We start from the raw sequence: 16,335 nt of genomic DNA on the forward strand, positions 1-16,335 counted from the left end.
AAGCTTGAACTTGAGCTCATTCTGCTACTTGTTCCTACTGCAGTGGACTCATAGTATTTGTCCTGTAGTGCTTGACTAACTTCGCTCAGCATAATGCCTTCCAGATCCCTCCAAGAGTTGAGGTGTTTCATGGTTTCATTGCTGCTTTTTAGAGATGCATAGTATCCATTGTGTGTGCATACCAGATATTTTTTTAATCCACTCTTCCATTGATGGAAATTTAGGCTGTTTCCAGCTTCTTGTTACTGTGAACTGTGCTGCAATGAACATGGGAGTAAACATCTGTTTGTGATCTGTTTCTTAGTCCTTTTGGTTGTATACCCAGCAATGGTATTGCTGGATCATACTGTAGTTCAATTGCCATCTGTTTTAGGTATTACCATATTGCCATCCACAATGGCTGTATATATTTACAAGTCCACCAGCAGTGGCTAAGAGTTCATAACTTACCACATGCTCTCCAACATTTGTTCTCAGTTTTGTTTTTTTTAAACTTGGGCTATAGTTATGGACATTAGGTGGTATGTCATTGTTGTTTGAACTTGCATTTCACGGATGGCTAATGATCTGGATCATTTCCTCATGTGTTTATTAGCCATTCAAGTGTCATCCTTGTGAATCCTCTGCCCAGGTCTTTTGCTCACCTTCTCAGAGGGCTGTTTTTTTCTTGTTGTAATCTTGTAAAATTCTATTGATCTTAATAATTAGTCCTTTGTCTGTCATGTCATAACATAATATATTTTCCCAGTCTATGGACTCTCTTTTCACCCTTTTAATGAAGTCCTTCAATGTACACGAGTGTTTTATTTTTAATAGGTCCCATTCATTTATTTTTATCTTCTGTGAAGTGTGTTTCCTTTGTCATTTATGATTGCTTGTGTATTCCCTGCTCCTAGCTTTGTCCCAGTTTTCTCATTGATGATCCTGATTGTTTCATGCTTTACATTTAGGCCTTTAATCCACCTTCAGTTAGTTTTTATGCATGGAGTGAGATATGAGCCAACTTTTATTCTTCTGCAAGTGGATATCCAGCTTTTCCAAAACCATTTTTACCTACAATTTATTTGCATGTAATTTATAGATCATACAATTCAATAGTTCAATCTTTCAATCATATCAAGGAAAATTGTACAGTCATCACCACGTCAATTTTAGAGCATTATTGCCCCCCCACAGTTGAATTGCCTTTAAGATGAGTTGTGCAATCACTATCCATTCTAGTGCTCCCTTTCACCTCCCACTTCCATTATTTAGTCCCTGAATCTCCTTTCCCTCCCTATTGCACACCCATACCCGTGTTGCTTATACCCCTCGTATCAGCTATTATCATTATGCATCCACTCCTCCTGTGCTTCACAACTGGGAAACCCAATGGAAAACAATAAAAATATCACACTAAGGTGGTAAGGATAAAATCATAATAGTAGAAAGGCAAAAATACAAACAATGCATAAGAAGGAAAAGGCCCTTCAAAAAGGAAGGGAAGAAATCCTTGTCCTGGAATAGGGAAGAGATACTTGCACCCAGAACACATTCAGGTTGTGTCTATAGGGGGGGCAGCTGGCCACATCCATGTTCCATTCAGCAGCATCAAGATGACAGAGGTCTCTGCCTGATAGTAAGGCTGCCTGAGACCCTTGCCTGTGGCTACAGCGGATCTGCCAGTGGCTCAATCGGACTAGATACTCTGTAGATGGGTTTGGGGCTCCCATTGTCCCCCACAGCCTTTTGCAAATTGGGTATTCATAATTTTATTTCTGATGATTTTCTCTTCACTGTATTCATATTTTGTAATTGTCATCTTTGTATCACACAAGCTGATGTGTTTCTTTCATGTAGACTTAGTTGACTCCTTGCTTAGATGGCTGCTTGCTTGATTACAAGCCTATAATAACCCAGACATGATTTCAATTGATAGCCAGGCACTATCTGCTTTCTTTGCTACACTTTGCTGTAGCACCTTATCTTCGGTGAGCTTTTCTTCTAGGTGAGTATTGAGCAGGGCCATGATATAAGAACTGATTATTAAGTTAGAGCTAGGATTTAGTGTAAGCTCCAACCTCATTCCTGGATCTATACTTTTTAAAAAAATTTACTGTAACTTGGGGGTTAATTCATATGTCATATCATTCCATAATTCAATCATGTAAAACAATTATAAAATTGCTTCCATAATTAGTCTCCAAACATACTTATCCTACCTGGACTTCTTGACATTGTCTCCCTCTTATATCCCCCTCCCCACTCTATACCCCCCACCCCCCCAAACCCTTGTTACAATTTCTTCCCTATAGTTCAATGTTGCTGGATTTCACTTAACAAAAAACAAAGAAACAACACAGCTTCAAGAGGGTGACCCCACTGGAGACAGACCTCTGAGATACACACTAATATAAACAAGTATAAGCAGAATATAGCAGATGGCCGTCACAGGATTGATAGAATAATATGTATCTGTGTTATTGAGTCTCCAAGTGTTTTTCTTTATTTTCCTGTTTTTTTTTCTATTGTTGATTTCCAGCTTTCTGGCACTGTGGTCAGAGAAGGTGGTTTGAATGACCTCTATGTGTTTGCATTTTCTCAAGCTTGCCTTGTGTCCCAGCATGTGATCTATTTAGAACATGAGCCTTTGCATGGTAGACGAATGTGTATATTTTTGCTGTTTGTTGGCGAGCTCTAAAAATGTCTACTAGGTTGAGTTGTTTGAATGTGTTGCTCAGCTCTTCAGTTTATTTATTGAGTTTCTATCTGTTCATCTGTCTTTGTTTGAGAGTGGTGTATTGAAGTCACCTTTAATTGTTGCTCAATGACTTCTCTTTCCTATCTTTGATAATATGGTTGACAAATTTTGAAGGTCTTTCATTGGGTGCATGTGTTTATTATGTTTATGAGTTCATGGTATATTGATCCCTTGAGCATTATGTAATGCCCATTCTTATCGCTCATTGTGTCATATACCTTGAGGTCTGTTTTATCAGAGATTAGTTTTGCCATCCCAGCTTTTTTTTATTGCCATTAGCTTGGTAATTTTTTTTTTTTTGCCATCCTTTGACTCTCAATCTATTTTCCTTTGTGAGATTGAGATATGTGTCTTGAAGGCAGCAGATTGATGGATTTTACGGTGGTCTAATGCAATCTGTACTCTTTATCTTCTAATGGGTGTATTTAAACCATTAACATTCAGTATAATTACATCTAAATGTAGATTAGTTGCTGTCATCTTGTACTATTTGTGTTTGGTATTTTCCTTTCTTCCATTTTTATAGGGTTTTGTGTGTGTGAGTTTATTCTTGTCTTCATTTCTCTGCTGATTTGTAATGTTTGTGGCACTGTTTTCAGTGTGTTGATTTCCGAGGGTGTTACTCCCTGTGTTGGTCTCATGTTTGTGTGCTGCAGTTGTTGGTTTTCTGCCCATAAAGAACTGGAAAGTTTTTTATTGCTGAATTTGTTTTCACAAATTCTCTAAAGAAATGTTTCCTCATTTGGGAAAACTTTTTTTTTATCTCTCAAATTTGATGGAGAGCTTGGCTGGATAAAGAATTCTTGGATAACAAGGTGTTGCCTTTCAACTTCTGGAATACATTGCTCCAAGTTTTTCTTTCCTCTATGGTCTTTGTGGAGAGGTCTGAGCTTATTCTGTTTACCTTTATATGTAGCTGCTTTCATGCTTCTCTCCTTTTCCTTGAAATTGGATAACTTGACTACTATATGTCTTGACATTTTTGTTTTGTTTTGTTTTGGGGGAGTGGTGGTTAATCTAATTGGTGTTCTCTTTAATTCCTGAGTGGTTATCATGTTATCCTTCATGAATTGGGGGACATTTCTTCGAAGATTTCCTGTACTATTTTTACCTGTAGGCTTATATATTTCCTCCTGTTCAGGGACCCCAAGAATTTGAATATTATTTTGCTTCATAAAATGCCATATCATCCTTAGGCTTTCTTCAGATTCTTTTGCTTTTTAGTTTGTTTCTATTATTTGCTTAGTTCTGCTTGGTTGTCTCTGAGATCGCTGATTTGGGTTTCCACTTCCTCCATTTTGTTGGTGAGATCATTCACCTTTTTATTTATTTCTGCCACATCATTTATCAACTCCTAGCTTTCCCTTAAGTGCAAGGATTCCAGTATCTCTATTTTTTCATCAGTTTTCAGGATTGATACCCTAATTTCTTGTATAGCCCTAGATAGCATCCTCATGAATTCTTTCTCCAACAGATCAAGGGCTGCTTCTTATGTGTAAATCATTGTGTTTGGGTCATTTTCAGTGATTGACTTTTATATATCTAGGTTTTTTATGGAATCTGGGTGTTGGCTGTTATTTGTGTTACATTTTTGTTGAGCTGAAGGTGCTCTGTAGCCTTCTGTGAAGTGTAAGGGGGCAGCTGGCTCTTTAGGTTAGGGAAGGATCAAATAGGTGCTGGAAAATGTATTGTGTATAGATGAGGAGGGAGTGTTAGTTGGGTCAGTAGGGGGATTAGATTATCTTGGGAGTAGGCTTTAAGTGGTGGTATTAATCACAGGAAGCCTTTCCATTATGTAATTTTAATGAGTTGGGGGTTTGGGGAGATGTGATTTTATTTGGTAAGGTAAAGACGAGTGTGAGTTACTGAGGTGGCGGGAACAGGTTCCAGAAGTGGTTGGGGAAGGGAGGGGCCTATTGAATCAACCAGAATCCCTTGTGAACCCTGTATATTGCATAGGGAGAATACAGTCCTTCCATTATTGTGCTTATAACAGTGGATTACTGCACACCTCAGAACTATCCAGTCTTTATGTGTGGTACTATGGTGGAAATAGTGTGCTGTAGTGGATGCCCCAGGTAAGAGGGGACTTTCTGATCAGGGGGCGATCATGGGCCACAGTTCGCTAGGCTACTTAGTCAGCATTGGGAAAGCTGCCGAGAAACCCAGAAATGCCAGGTTCCATTTCCTTTGGTGGAATGAGGACTTTTGTGTTTCCTTTCTCAGAAAAAACAAACAAACAAACAAAAAACCAAACAAAAAAAAGCAACAAATCTAACCACCTCCTGGAGCCGCCGGTGCTTTGGGTGCCTGCCTTGCCTCCTCCTTCCTGTGCTGGATCCCTCTGCAACTAGCTGGGTTTATCTGTATCTGCAGATCCCAGTCTCACCCCTGTCACCAGGGGAGGAAGCTGGGCCTCAGGTAGGATGACCTCTAATGGATACTCTACTCAACAGGCCGCCATGTGTTCTAGTGCTTAGGACCTCCAGGAGTTCGAGCAGGTTTCCGTGGGATGTCCCGAGGGATAGACTGCCCTGGGCCACCTCCCCATATTGGTGAGCAGGGGGTGGGGGTTGGAGGGAAGAGGTTAGGAGTTGTCACCCCACTGACAAAGGAGATGCACGGGTGATGACTACAGCTGCGCTCTCCACGGTAAAACTGATGAAAGAACTGGGTGCTGCGAAAAACGTGGTTTCTCTGCCGAGTTCCCCAATTCGGCCTCCTCACCCATAAACCTGGCAATCACACAGCGAGCTCTTCATGAGGGCGATCCTACATTGTGCCATCTTCCTGGAAGTCTCATTTCTTTTTGTATTTAGTACAAACCCTCCAGCATTGAAAAAAAAAGCTGCTGTAGTAATTAAGTTGGCTTATCAATATCATAGCTGGGGTTGGCACAAAAGACTATATCTATAGCAGCTACCTTTTCTAGAGCTAAGGAATCCTGGTGGTGCAGTGGCCTATGCATTGGGCTGCTAACCAACCACAAGGTCAGCGGTTCTTAGACACCAACTTCTCCATGGGAGAAGAATGAGGCTTACTGCTCCCCTGAAGTTTTGCAGTCTCAGTAACCCAAAGAAATCCAAAAGACAATTCAAATCTATCATTATGACTCAGAATTGACCTAATAGTACTTTTTTTCCAGCCCAGAACTAGCTTGCTGTGGTAGGAATCCATTTCTCATAGCTTTCCTGCTTTCTCAAGCTCCCTACAGCCTTGACTTATTTTGTGCTGCTCACAATAACAGGACTTCTTGATGGTACAAGTGGTTAAAGACCTGGTAATTAAATAAAAGTTAATGGCTTAAATACACCCAAAAGTGCCACAAAGGAAGCCTGCTGATCTCCTTCTGAAAGATCACAGTCATTGGAAACCCTACAGTGAGTGCGATTCAACTATGAAATACACAGGGTCTTTGTAAATTGGAATTGAACTTGATAGTAAGTGGTTTGGTTTGATTGATCTTCCCAAAAGTACCTAACATGAGAAACTATCATGTGAAAGTAGAGGAGGCTCCGCTTTCCCTCTTGCCACTCTCTGTTCTGCTAATGAACAGGATTGAATTGGGATGAAAATGAGTCTCCAGCTTATTAGAGGGTGTGAGCCAAGTCACCACCCCTTGTTTCCTTCGGTATGGTTGATCAAAAGACAACATCTATACTTCCATAAAAGACAGCTAATCCAGAAACGGGAAGAGAGCCATTCTGGTATCATCAAGGAAAAAGAACCAATAATGGAGCATGTTTGGGATTCTTCCTTCCATGAACTGGCAGAAGCAATAGAGGCCATACCACACAGAGACGGCTCAGAGAGAAAGAAGTGGCTGCTGGCTGAAGAGAGGAGCTATTGTAGAGCAATGATTGTGTCTCTACTGTTCCGCGATCCTAATTTGTGGTAGTCTGTTAACTTCCCTAATAACCTCTCTTCCTTCTGTTTACCTGCAGTTTGAAGTGAGCACTGTTTGTGAGTCCTGTGTGGCCATTGCAATGGATTCTCAAACCCAGCATGTTAAGTAGAGTGTCCTGGGAGGAACAGCTCGTGTCAGGATAGGGTAAGAGAAGGATGTAGGGTGGAGGTGTGTCTGACCTCTGTGTTATGGCAAGTAGCATGGGGCCTGTGTGGAGATGGATTCTCCCCCTTCATGTAGCTAGAGGAACTCAGGGCCCTAGAACATTTTTCACACTCCCTTCACAACAATAAGAACTCACAGTACATAGGCTGATTTACAAGGCTTCTCATGTAGGGGGTTGACAATATAAACAGGCCATCAGGGATCCAAGAAAATAAATTTATTAAACTTTGAAGGAAAAAAAATCCACAGACAAAAAGAAAGTTAAATATAATCTGTAGGACACAACTAGTCACACTAGTGAATAATGGCTTGTGTGGCCAGCAAAGTACCAAAATGACATTCTGAGACTGATTGAGGTATTTAGCTATTTTTGGCTATAGAAATGTTGTCAGCCTACTGTGAAATAGTCAGATAGTTCTTCCAAACACAGAGCTTTGAATTGAATTAAATTTTACACTGACGGAATTTTATATGAAACGAAATGATGTCGCTCTTGGAGAAAACCATAGCAGCAAGGTAGCGGGAAGTCTATTAAACAGCTAGTGCAGAGCAACGTGTGGATCTTTAAACACACAATGCTAGCTTTTCACTATCCTTCCAGCAAGAAAGAAGGAATTTTAAACAACCAGCCATTAAGCTTGCTTCCTAAAAAGGTCTGCGCTAAATGGCAAATACTATTTGACTTATGTTAAAGCTTACTGAAGTATTATCCTTTAAAAACAACAACAAAATCTTAAAATGAGAAGCATCCTCCAGTGAGATAAGAATCTTCCCTGTTTGAGGGGCTATTATGGAGAACTATTCTGATGTACTTAATTGCTATTTTGGTTATTAAGGGATCAAGAGGTACATTGATGAATGACTCAGTCCCCTTCCTTTTCTTCTGCTCACCTGCAGTTCGAGGTCAATACTCTCGGAAGGGAAACACGAATGGTACAAGGACTTTGACTGCTTTAAATAAATTCTAGTTGGAGGTTTGGGGAGAAAGAAGGTTTCTGCTATTGACAAGTAAATTTTGATTATCTGTGGGGTTTTAGCAGTAGAAAGATGAGGCTTTCTACTCTTATAAAGAGTTTCAGTTTCAGAAACCCACAGGGGCAGTTCTACCCAGTCCTATATGGATACTGTGAGTCAGCATTGACTCGATGGCAGTGAGATTGGTTTTGGTTTGGTGGGTGTTTAGAACTTGGCTTCTCCTCTTCCCTCAGTATCATGGAATCAGACGAAAGGCTGAGAAACAAAAACGTATCCCTAGAATTTTTGTTCCATTATCTGGTTAGCTTCTTATTAACCTGTTCCAACTTACAAAATGCTTCGTATACCTTATTCTCCTTTAAGGAAATGATGACATGAAGCCATGCTGTGCTTGAGGAGACACAGGTGCACACATGTCAGGGCTTACCTCAGGAGCCACACGCACTAAACTCACTCCATGTTTACCTGCAGTCCTTAAGTGTCCTGGTAAACATGAGGAGAAGTGAAAAAGTATTGCTACTAGGGTTCTAGCTCATGCATGCATGGGCTTATTCCAAACAAAATGTGCCTAAGCCTATCTCTAAGCTCAGTGGAGGGCTGTAGACACATTCTCTCAGTAATACACTTGTCTGAGTCTCTTTAGGGAACCTTAAAAAACTTTGACTTCTGAGGGGGTCTTCTGTCAAGTTATATTCAAGGCAGTGAGATCTGCTCAGAAGGTAGTGGTGACTGCTTTTAGGGATTCCAAAAGGGTACTCTTAGTAGATGTTCTCAAAGGGCATAAGACAAGCTTAGGAAGAAGTTTTAACAAACCGGAAATCTACGATGAGAAAAAGGCTGGGAAATTTGTGCTGAGGTGTTTTTTTTTCTGTCACTGACAGTGCACTTGCTCATCCTTCCAAGGTAGCAAGGGCTGTCTTAGAAGAATTTCATTAGGAGTCTTTGACCCCATCTATTCTGCTGATACTGCCCCTTCTGACTCCTTTTTGCTCCCCAAACTCAAAGAAGATTTCAAAGGAGCTCATTTTACTCCTTTGAGGATGCCAAAGTGGCTGTTTTGATACGGTGTAAATCCAAAAGTGTGAAGTTCTTTGGTGACGGGATCGAAAATACAAACAGTACCTTCAGAAGTGTGTAAACTTAGATGCCTATAAACACAGCTTCACATTTTATAAAACAAAGGCTTCTATGATTTTGTAGCAATACTTTTTGATTTACCCTCTCAGGAATCGGCTAGAATTTCTACACATCTTAACACGCTATGAATTAAAATTTGGTGAAAAAAAGTTTGTTTGGGGTGTGTGTGTGTGTGTTTGTGTGTGTTTGGTTCATGGTAAGTCAACCTGTACAAAGATTTTAAAGGTTTATAAATTAGTGATTTTTTTGTTTAAAATATCATAAGAGTTTGTTTCAATAATACAGGTTACTGTTTTACCATAGAATTCTTTAAGGAGTTTTGGGAGGTATCAAGAGGGGCTTTAAAAACCCACCTTGTTTGTTTTTCTTTAGGTGCATTGACCAAAGCATTAAACCAGCCTTAGGCTGTAGTTATGGCAGTCTTTAGGGAAGCCGTCATAAACTACAGTGCAATGTTAGTGTAATACAAAATAGCCATGCTTGAAGTTTAAATTATTAAAAATATCTTTATCAATTTCATGTCAAAATAAATGTTTTATGTATCCAAACTATTTTTGCCTTCTTATCTATAATTATAGTTTCCAATGATATATTTTAAAAAAATTGGACTGAATTATAATTTGTATTCCATTTTCCTGAACTTCAAAAGACACCTGATTATTTGCTTTTTCAAAAAGCTGGATCTATTTACTATTCATTAAAAATACAGGCGTTCAATGCTTAGTATCACAAAATTAACACCCACAATGACAAGACAATCACCACCACTAAACAATCTTTGAGACACTTCTTTCAAATATTTACAGTTACCAGGAATATCTGTCTGATTAAACATCCCTTTTTTTTTTTTTAATATCACGTTTCACCATTTCAGGAAAAGGCATTTAGAATCCACATCCCTTCACCACATGCCCCCCACAAAAGGTTAAAACATTGTTTTGGTTTAAGCATACATGCTCCATTAAATAGGAAGCTTGTGGGCCTCAAAGAAAGGCTACGGCATGATTTTGTTCAGTTGGTCTGTGCTCACATAGCCACAAGATGTGAAAAACTCTTTGTCAGGCAAGGGCAAGGCAGTTGCGTTGAGGACTAGGCCCTGTGGAGACTGGACTATATGGATGGAGGTATAGTCTGGGACAGGCATCTCGGAGCTCGGGGCTCCTTCTGCTGGCCCAGACCTCACAGCAGTAGTGGTAAGGCTTTCTGTGGTGATGTAACTGTCTTCCTGGTTAAAGCTCGGCTCCCCATGCGACTCCACCTGGACATGAGGGGCCATGGCAATGCACTTTTTGGCATCTGCCTCACAGAAGTAGGCGTTGTCCATGATGAAGTTGGCTTGGCCAGGTGAGACCACTTCAGGATGCATGTCACACTGGGACATCCCTGCTTTAAGTTTTTGGCCCGGAGAAAGGACCACACTCCCTGCTGGTGTAATCTCGCTTACCTGTGCATAAAAGTCGATGTTTGCCAGTGAACTCAGATTACTTAGCTGAGAATGGGACGCTTGAGGAGCTGACTCAGATCCACCAAGAAGTGGACTTGGTTTACTTTCATCTACTAAGGTGGCACTAGGCTGCTGTGTAGCAGAGGCAGTGTCTAGAGACAGTAAGCTAATTTGATTCTTCTGGTCAAGGCACAAGAGATCTACTTCCCCTTTCAACCTTTGTGTCTGAGCCACTTCTGAGGTACCATCACACATGTCACTGGCATTAAACTCAGTGTCAAGAATGTCAGGTTCACAACAACTGGTACGTCCAGAATCATCATCCTTTGCCCCAAGGAGGTTAAGTGATTTTTGCAGGTCAATGGTTAGAAGCCTGTCTGTGTCTGATCCTTCAGTCTTTTCATCAGGGTCATCAATGTCTAGCTCAATAAATTCAACCCAGGAGTCATCATTGTTGAATTCAGGTTTGTAGCTGTCATGAATGGCTAAGATTGTATTCACTTCTTCCAGTTTTCCTGCCTGGGAAGCAGAAAGCAAATGAGAGTCTATCAAAAACAACCCATGATGATTACCCAGTTTAACAAGTAACATTCAGAGGCAAAGTATGGTTACAATAAAACAACACATGATAACAAAAATATAATAGTACAGATGAATTGTATCACAATTTTAAAAGATGCAATATTTAAAATTATTTCCTCAATGAGAAAGGATGTAAAAGTAATCAATTGTGGTACATATAGCTTGCTGAAGCTTTCAACATAGACACTATTCTTCAGTATTATTTAAGTAGTGCTGATGAGGGTAAGCACTGAACTTTTACTGGAAAGGTTGGCTTTTCAAACCCACCAGCCAATCCTTGAGACAAAGATGAGGCTGTTTGCCCCTGTAAAGATTTATGTAGGGCTTCAGTGAGTTAGGATTGACTTGGTGGCTATGTTTTTTTTAATGCACAATTTAGATATGTTTATTAATTACCTTGAGAAGAGCTGGATCAATTCCTTTAATCTTTGGAACTGGAACTGGGGGCAGAATTAGCATCTTAATCCTTGAAAACAAAAATAATTTTGGTTGGACATACCTTCAAAGTTTTACACAGTCTATTATTTCAAAAGATAGAAATAAGCATCCTGGCAGCACATTACTTTTTCTAAACATTCTGGTACTTTAGTGATGAGGATTGGGAAGGGTAGGAGGGCTTCAAAAAGTGTGTGGAAACATAGAATTAAAAGATAATGGATTTTTTCCCCACAAAGTTTTGAAAGCCACTCATATAAGTGAAATATGAGAAAGAAAAGGAAATTAAACCAATAGCAAATTGTAGGAAAACTTGCTTAATAATAATGAAAATAATAAAGAACAAAAGACAACAATGAACACGCCTTCATCTGGAGTCAATTTAAATAAAACTTGGTTTTCCTGTCCTGTTTCCCCATCTCCCTCTGCCCCTTTAGTGCCTTTTATTGGCAGCCAATGTTAATATTTGGGAGTGAGAAATTTAAATCTTTTTTTTTAAAAGAAATTTAAATCTTAAGCCAATTCTCATTTCAGTTATAAGGCAGGCAGTTTTAATGTACATATCACCAGTAATTTGCAGAGGAAAGGGAAAAAAGGGGGGGATAAAAAAGAAAGGGAGAAGGAAAAAAATCGAATGTGCTTGGAACTAAAATTATTTGCACCCACAAAAATGGCAAACTGGAAAGGGTTGTGTAAGTAGCAAACTAAACCAACAGCCTGCGTAGCCCAAAAGACGTCAGGATCTACCAGTGTGTCCTAAGGTCACTACAATGCCTCGAGAGATTGGACTGCTAACCACATGATCGCCATTCAAAACCACCAGACACTCCGTGAGAGAAAGACGAGGCTTTCTGCTCCTGTAAAGAGTTATAGATAGCTGTGCAAACCCATGGGAGTAGTTCTGCCCAGGAGCAACTTGATGGTAGCAATTGGAGAAAAAAAAATTAGTATCTAGGATTACCTCATTAGCGAGGTCACCACCGCAGGGTTCATTTCCGATACCCACTGCCATCGAGTTAATTCCAACTCATAGGACAGACAAATTTTAACTATCTCTAATTAACCAGTATGAGTTTATATACAATTCTATGACACACTTAAGTTTCTGTACCAAACAATTGAATTTTAATCATAATTCATCACAAGTATATCCTCCCTATGTTGTATGTAGCCCTAGCACTTACTACTAATTTCTGGCACATAAAAGTGGTAGAGTAAACATTGATCAAATATATTTAGATACACCATCTATCTATTTTGTTAAAAGTATAACTGGAGTTTGTCCTATTAACAATGTGACTCCGGAAAAAGCTTAGCAATTACAGGTTACCAGTCCTACCAACTCACTTTCTTGTTAAAGACAAGCACTGGAACCTTACATACTCAGAGATGCCACTGTTTGTCAGGGATGGCTGTCTGATTTTGGTTATTAGGAGATAGTTCAATCAATGTGCATGGGCACTGTAGTGTATGCAATAGAGGATTCATTAATTCTCTATTTCCACTGGACTTTTTCACCAATCTAAGAAATAAGCCCCAAATCTCTTTTATATGTTGCATTGAGTAGTTTTTATGGAGGTTCTTGCATGGACCATATAGAACTAAGTAATAGAAATTAATCTTAATGATTTCTACTACTTTAAAATGGAGCCCTATGTTTCAGTGGGTTAAATGTTGGTCAGTTTACAGCAAGGTCAGTGGTTCAAGTCCATCAGACACTGTGAGATGTATGTTGTACTCAATTATGATTGTGGGATAAATCTGGCTCACTACTTAATTTTGGGCATACGGTTTTATGAAAAGATTTGTTTGCACATTATCTAAGGCTGCATTGATGCCACAGTGGCAGAATTGAATAGTTGTCAATAGATTCAGGAAGCAGTAAATCAGTTGCCAGGAATTCTGACTGCTGGTGAGTCTATGAGTGTCAGAGTGGAACTGTCTTCCAAAGGGCTTTCATTAGCTTATTTTTGACAAGTAGTGTATTGCCAGGCTTTTCGTCTGAGGAGTCTTTGGATGAACATCAATTGCCAACGTCGTGGTTAGAAACTTAGCTCATTAACAGTTAATACTATTCAGGGACTCCAAAAATATTTTCTGTCTGACCCTTTCCTGAAACTTTATCACCCAGTATTAAAGATTTCATTTAATCATTACAACTACCAGGTAGGTAGATGGTATTATCCTCAAAACAGATATATAAAGATTTTAAGATTTAAGGAATGCATCCCCCCAATGCACTAATACTTGGCATAGCTGGGACTCAACCCAGAGCATCTGACTCCCAAACTCAGGCTCTCTGCCCTCCATCATGCTGCTGTGTTATCTGGTTCTTAATCTCTAGATGAACACTTATTGACATGGTTAAGTTCAAAGGACCAGGATATTACATAAAAATCATATTAGGCAAAAATGGAGGACGATCACTTAGATTGTAAAATGGAAGATGACGCTATCATTACATAACTGTCAAATTATTACATAACTGCCAAACCTTGACCATCATGGTTCAGCCAAGTTCACACACAACTTTTACCAGCAGTCAATGTTATGCTTACTTTATACCTTGCTGTTTTTTATTGCCAAATGAACGTTAATATACAAAATATTTGGAGATATTTTTACTACTGTAAATGGGAAATGTCAAATAAAAAATAATAAGTGAAGAGTTTATATATTTCAAGTGTTCAAAAACATATACAAATGTAACACAACTTTAATCACAGGAAACAAAGACTCTCAAATGAGTAATGACTGACATGATTTAGTGTGACTCCTCCTTTGAAGAGAATGATGCATTTAGGCACATGTTAGGTCATTTTCTAGGCACTATGGTGACTTCATATAGGGTGGTAGACCTTGAAGTCTATAGGTCTCAAGTAGGTAAGTGCTTTAGTTTTATACCCTGTGTATTAGGATTATATCAAACTTTGTTAGGTCCAGTGATCACAGGTGGTCCTGGAAGGAACAGGTCACCTTGTTCAGACAGCTTGTAGGCATCAGCTTTTTAAATGTTTGCTACAACTTCACTGATCAAGTCTATTAGTGGAACTGTTAGCTGCTGTGGAATTATCCCCCACGTCCTGGAAACTCCATGCACAATGGAGTTTAACTCTTGTGATCCATATGGTTTTCACTCACTAATTTTAAACAATGAATTAACAGGCCTTTCTTCCTCATCTCTTTTAGTCTGGAAGTTCTGTCCAGACACCTGTTCACCATAACAGCAACATGAGATCCTCCACTGACAGACAAGTGACGACTGTGCTTGAAGTGCACTGGCTAAGAGTCTGGAACCTGTGTCTCCTGTACAGGAGGTAAGAATTTTATCTATCACTGAACCACCACTAGAAACCTCTCCATGCTGCCTGATGAAGGGGACAGATTGAGTTTTATATAAATCACAAATATATAGCTACAGATACACTTTTACAGGGCTTAATAAAAAATTTCACTTATGAATTACCATATAGACTCGTGTATAAGCTGAGTTTTTCAGCACATTTTTAATGCAGTTGTTGTGGTAAAATTTGGTGCCTCAGCTGATATTCAGGTCGACCTGTACTCGAGTATATATGGTACAAGTGAAAAAAAGTAAATGAATATATATATTGATATCTAACAACATAATGGGCAAAAAAGAAAAAATGGTAAAGAAGATTTTACACTTACCTTTGTTGTTCAGAAAATATGAATACAAATACCATCACTGTTAGCCCAAATATCACAAAGATAATAATCAACAACCATGGAAAATGAAAATCTGAAACATAAAAAGAATCATACAGAATTGTCAACAGTTGGGGTCGGAATGGAGACCCAAAGCCCATCTGCAGACAATTGGACATCCCCCCACAGAAGTGTCACAAGGAAGGAATGAGCCAACCAGGGTACAGTATAGCAGTGATGAAACACAACATTCTTCTAGTTCTTTAATGCTTCCCCCCCACCCACCATCATGACCCCGGGTCTACCTTACAAATCGGGCTAGACCAGAATATGTACACTGCTACAGATAAGGGCTCTCAACACATGGAATCCAGGACAGATAAACCCCTCAGAAACAACGAGAGTAATGATACCATGAGGGTAGGGGGAAGGTAAGGAGAAAAGAGGAGGAAACCGGGAACCGATCATAATGATCAACATATAACCCCACTCCCCCTGCCAAGGGGGATGAACAACAGAAATGTGGATGAAGGGAGACAGCAGACGATGTAAAATATGAACAAAAAAATAAATTATCAAGGATTCATGAGGGTGGGAGAGGAGGGGGAGGGAGGTGAAAAAAGCAGAGCTGATACCAAGGGCTGAAGTGGAAAGAAAATGTTTTGGATATGATAATGGCAACATAAGGACAAATGTGCTTGATATAATTGATGTGTGGATTGTTATTAGAGCTGTAAGTGGCCCCAACAAAATGATGATTAAAATTAAAAAAAGATTTGTCAACAGTTGGAGCAAAGTTTTTATTTCACTTTCCTTTTTGCCATAACCTATTTCCTGCATTGTAATTATCTAGTAACGTGAGTGATTTCACTTCACAGCCATAGAAGCTAAAGGTTTCTGCTCTGAGAACATACCTCTGTACATGTTCTTACATCCTTCACACCAAACAAAAACAAAAAAGTAAGCTGACAGCATATAGTTCAATACAATCCATGTTGAAAAACAAAAGAAAACTGCTTTAAGCATCTGTGTGTCCAGGGTGTGTCATTAAAGGCTCTAGAAAAAAGTGCTACTTGTCAGAATGTTGCTTTACCCAAATCACGCCACTGGGTGGCTCCCTCCTGCTCCCTCCCTCCCTCCCTCCCTCCCCACCTTTTCCTTCCTTTTGTCTCTCTTTTTTCAAATAAAGATTACAAACACATATACAGTTTTTATATATACATCTGTTTTTTATATATACCTCCCCCCAAAACAGAAAAAGCTCCGCTGGGCAGAGCTTTC

The 16,335-nt window shown here is 39.4% G+C and overlaps 1 protein-coding gene across 1 annotated transcript in view; it reads right to left on the reverse strand.

Moving 5' to 3' along the window:
* Positions 1-9,404: 9,404 nt before the first annotated feature.
* Positions 9,405-16,335, reverse strand: part of GHR (growth hormone receptor) — a 198,849-nt gene continuing 191,918 nt past the window's right edge. Inside the window, exons 8-10 of the mRNA XM_045285247.1 lie at positions 15,058-15,148; positions 11,347-11,416; positions 9,405-10,887 (exon numbers count right to left, since the gene is read on the reverse strand). Coding sequence (XP_045141182.1) covers positions 9,919-10,887; positions 11,347-11,416; positions 15,058-15,148 — 1,130 coding nt within the window. The 3' untranslated portion in view covers positions 9,405-9,918. The remainder of the gene's footprint in view (positions 10,888-11,346; positions 11,417-15,057; positions 15,149-16,335) is intronic.

The sequence above is a fragment of the Echinops telfairi genome, unplaced genomic scaffold (assembly GCF_000313985.2).
Source record: "Echinops telfairi isolate 266 unplaced genomic scaffold, ASM31398v2 ScPeMD7_7469;HRSCAF=8507_1, whole genome shotgun sequence".
Classification (NCBI taxonomy): Eukaryota; Metazoa; Chordata; class Mammalia; order Afrosoricida; family Tenrecidae; genus Echinops; species Echinops telfairi.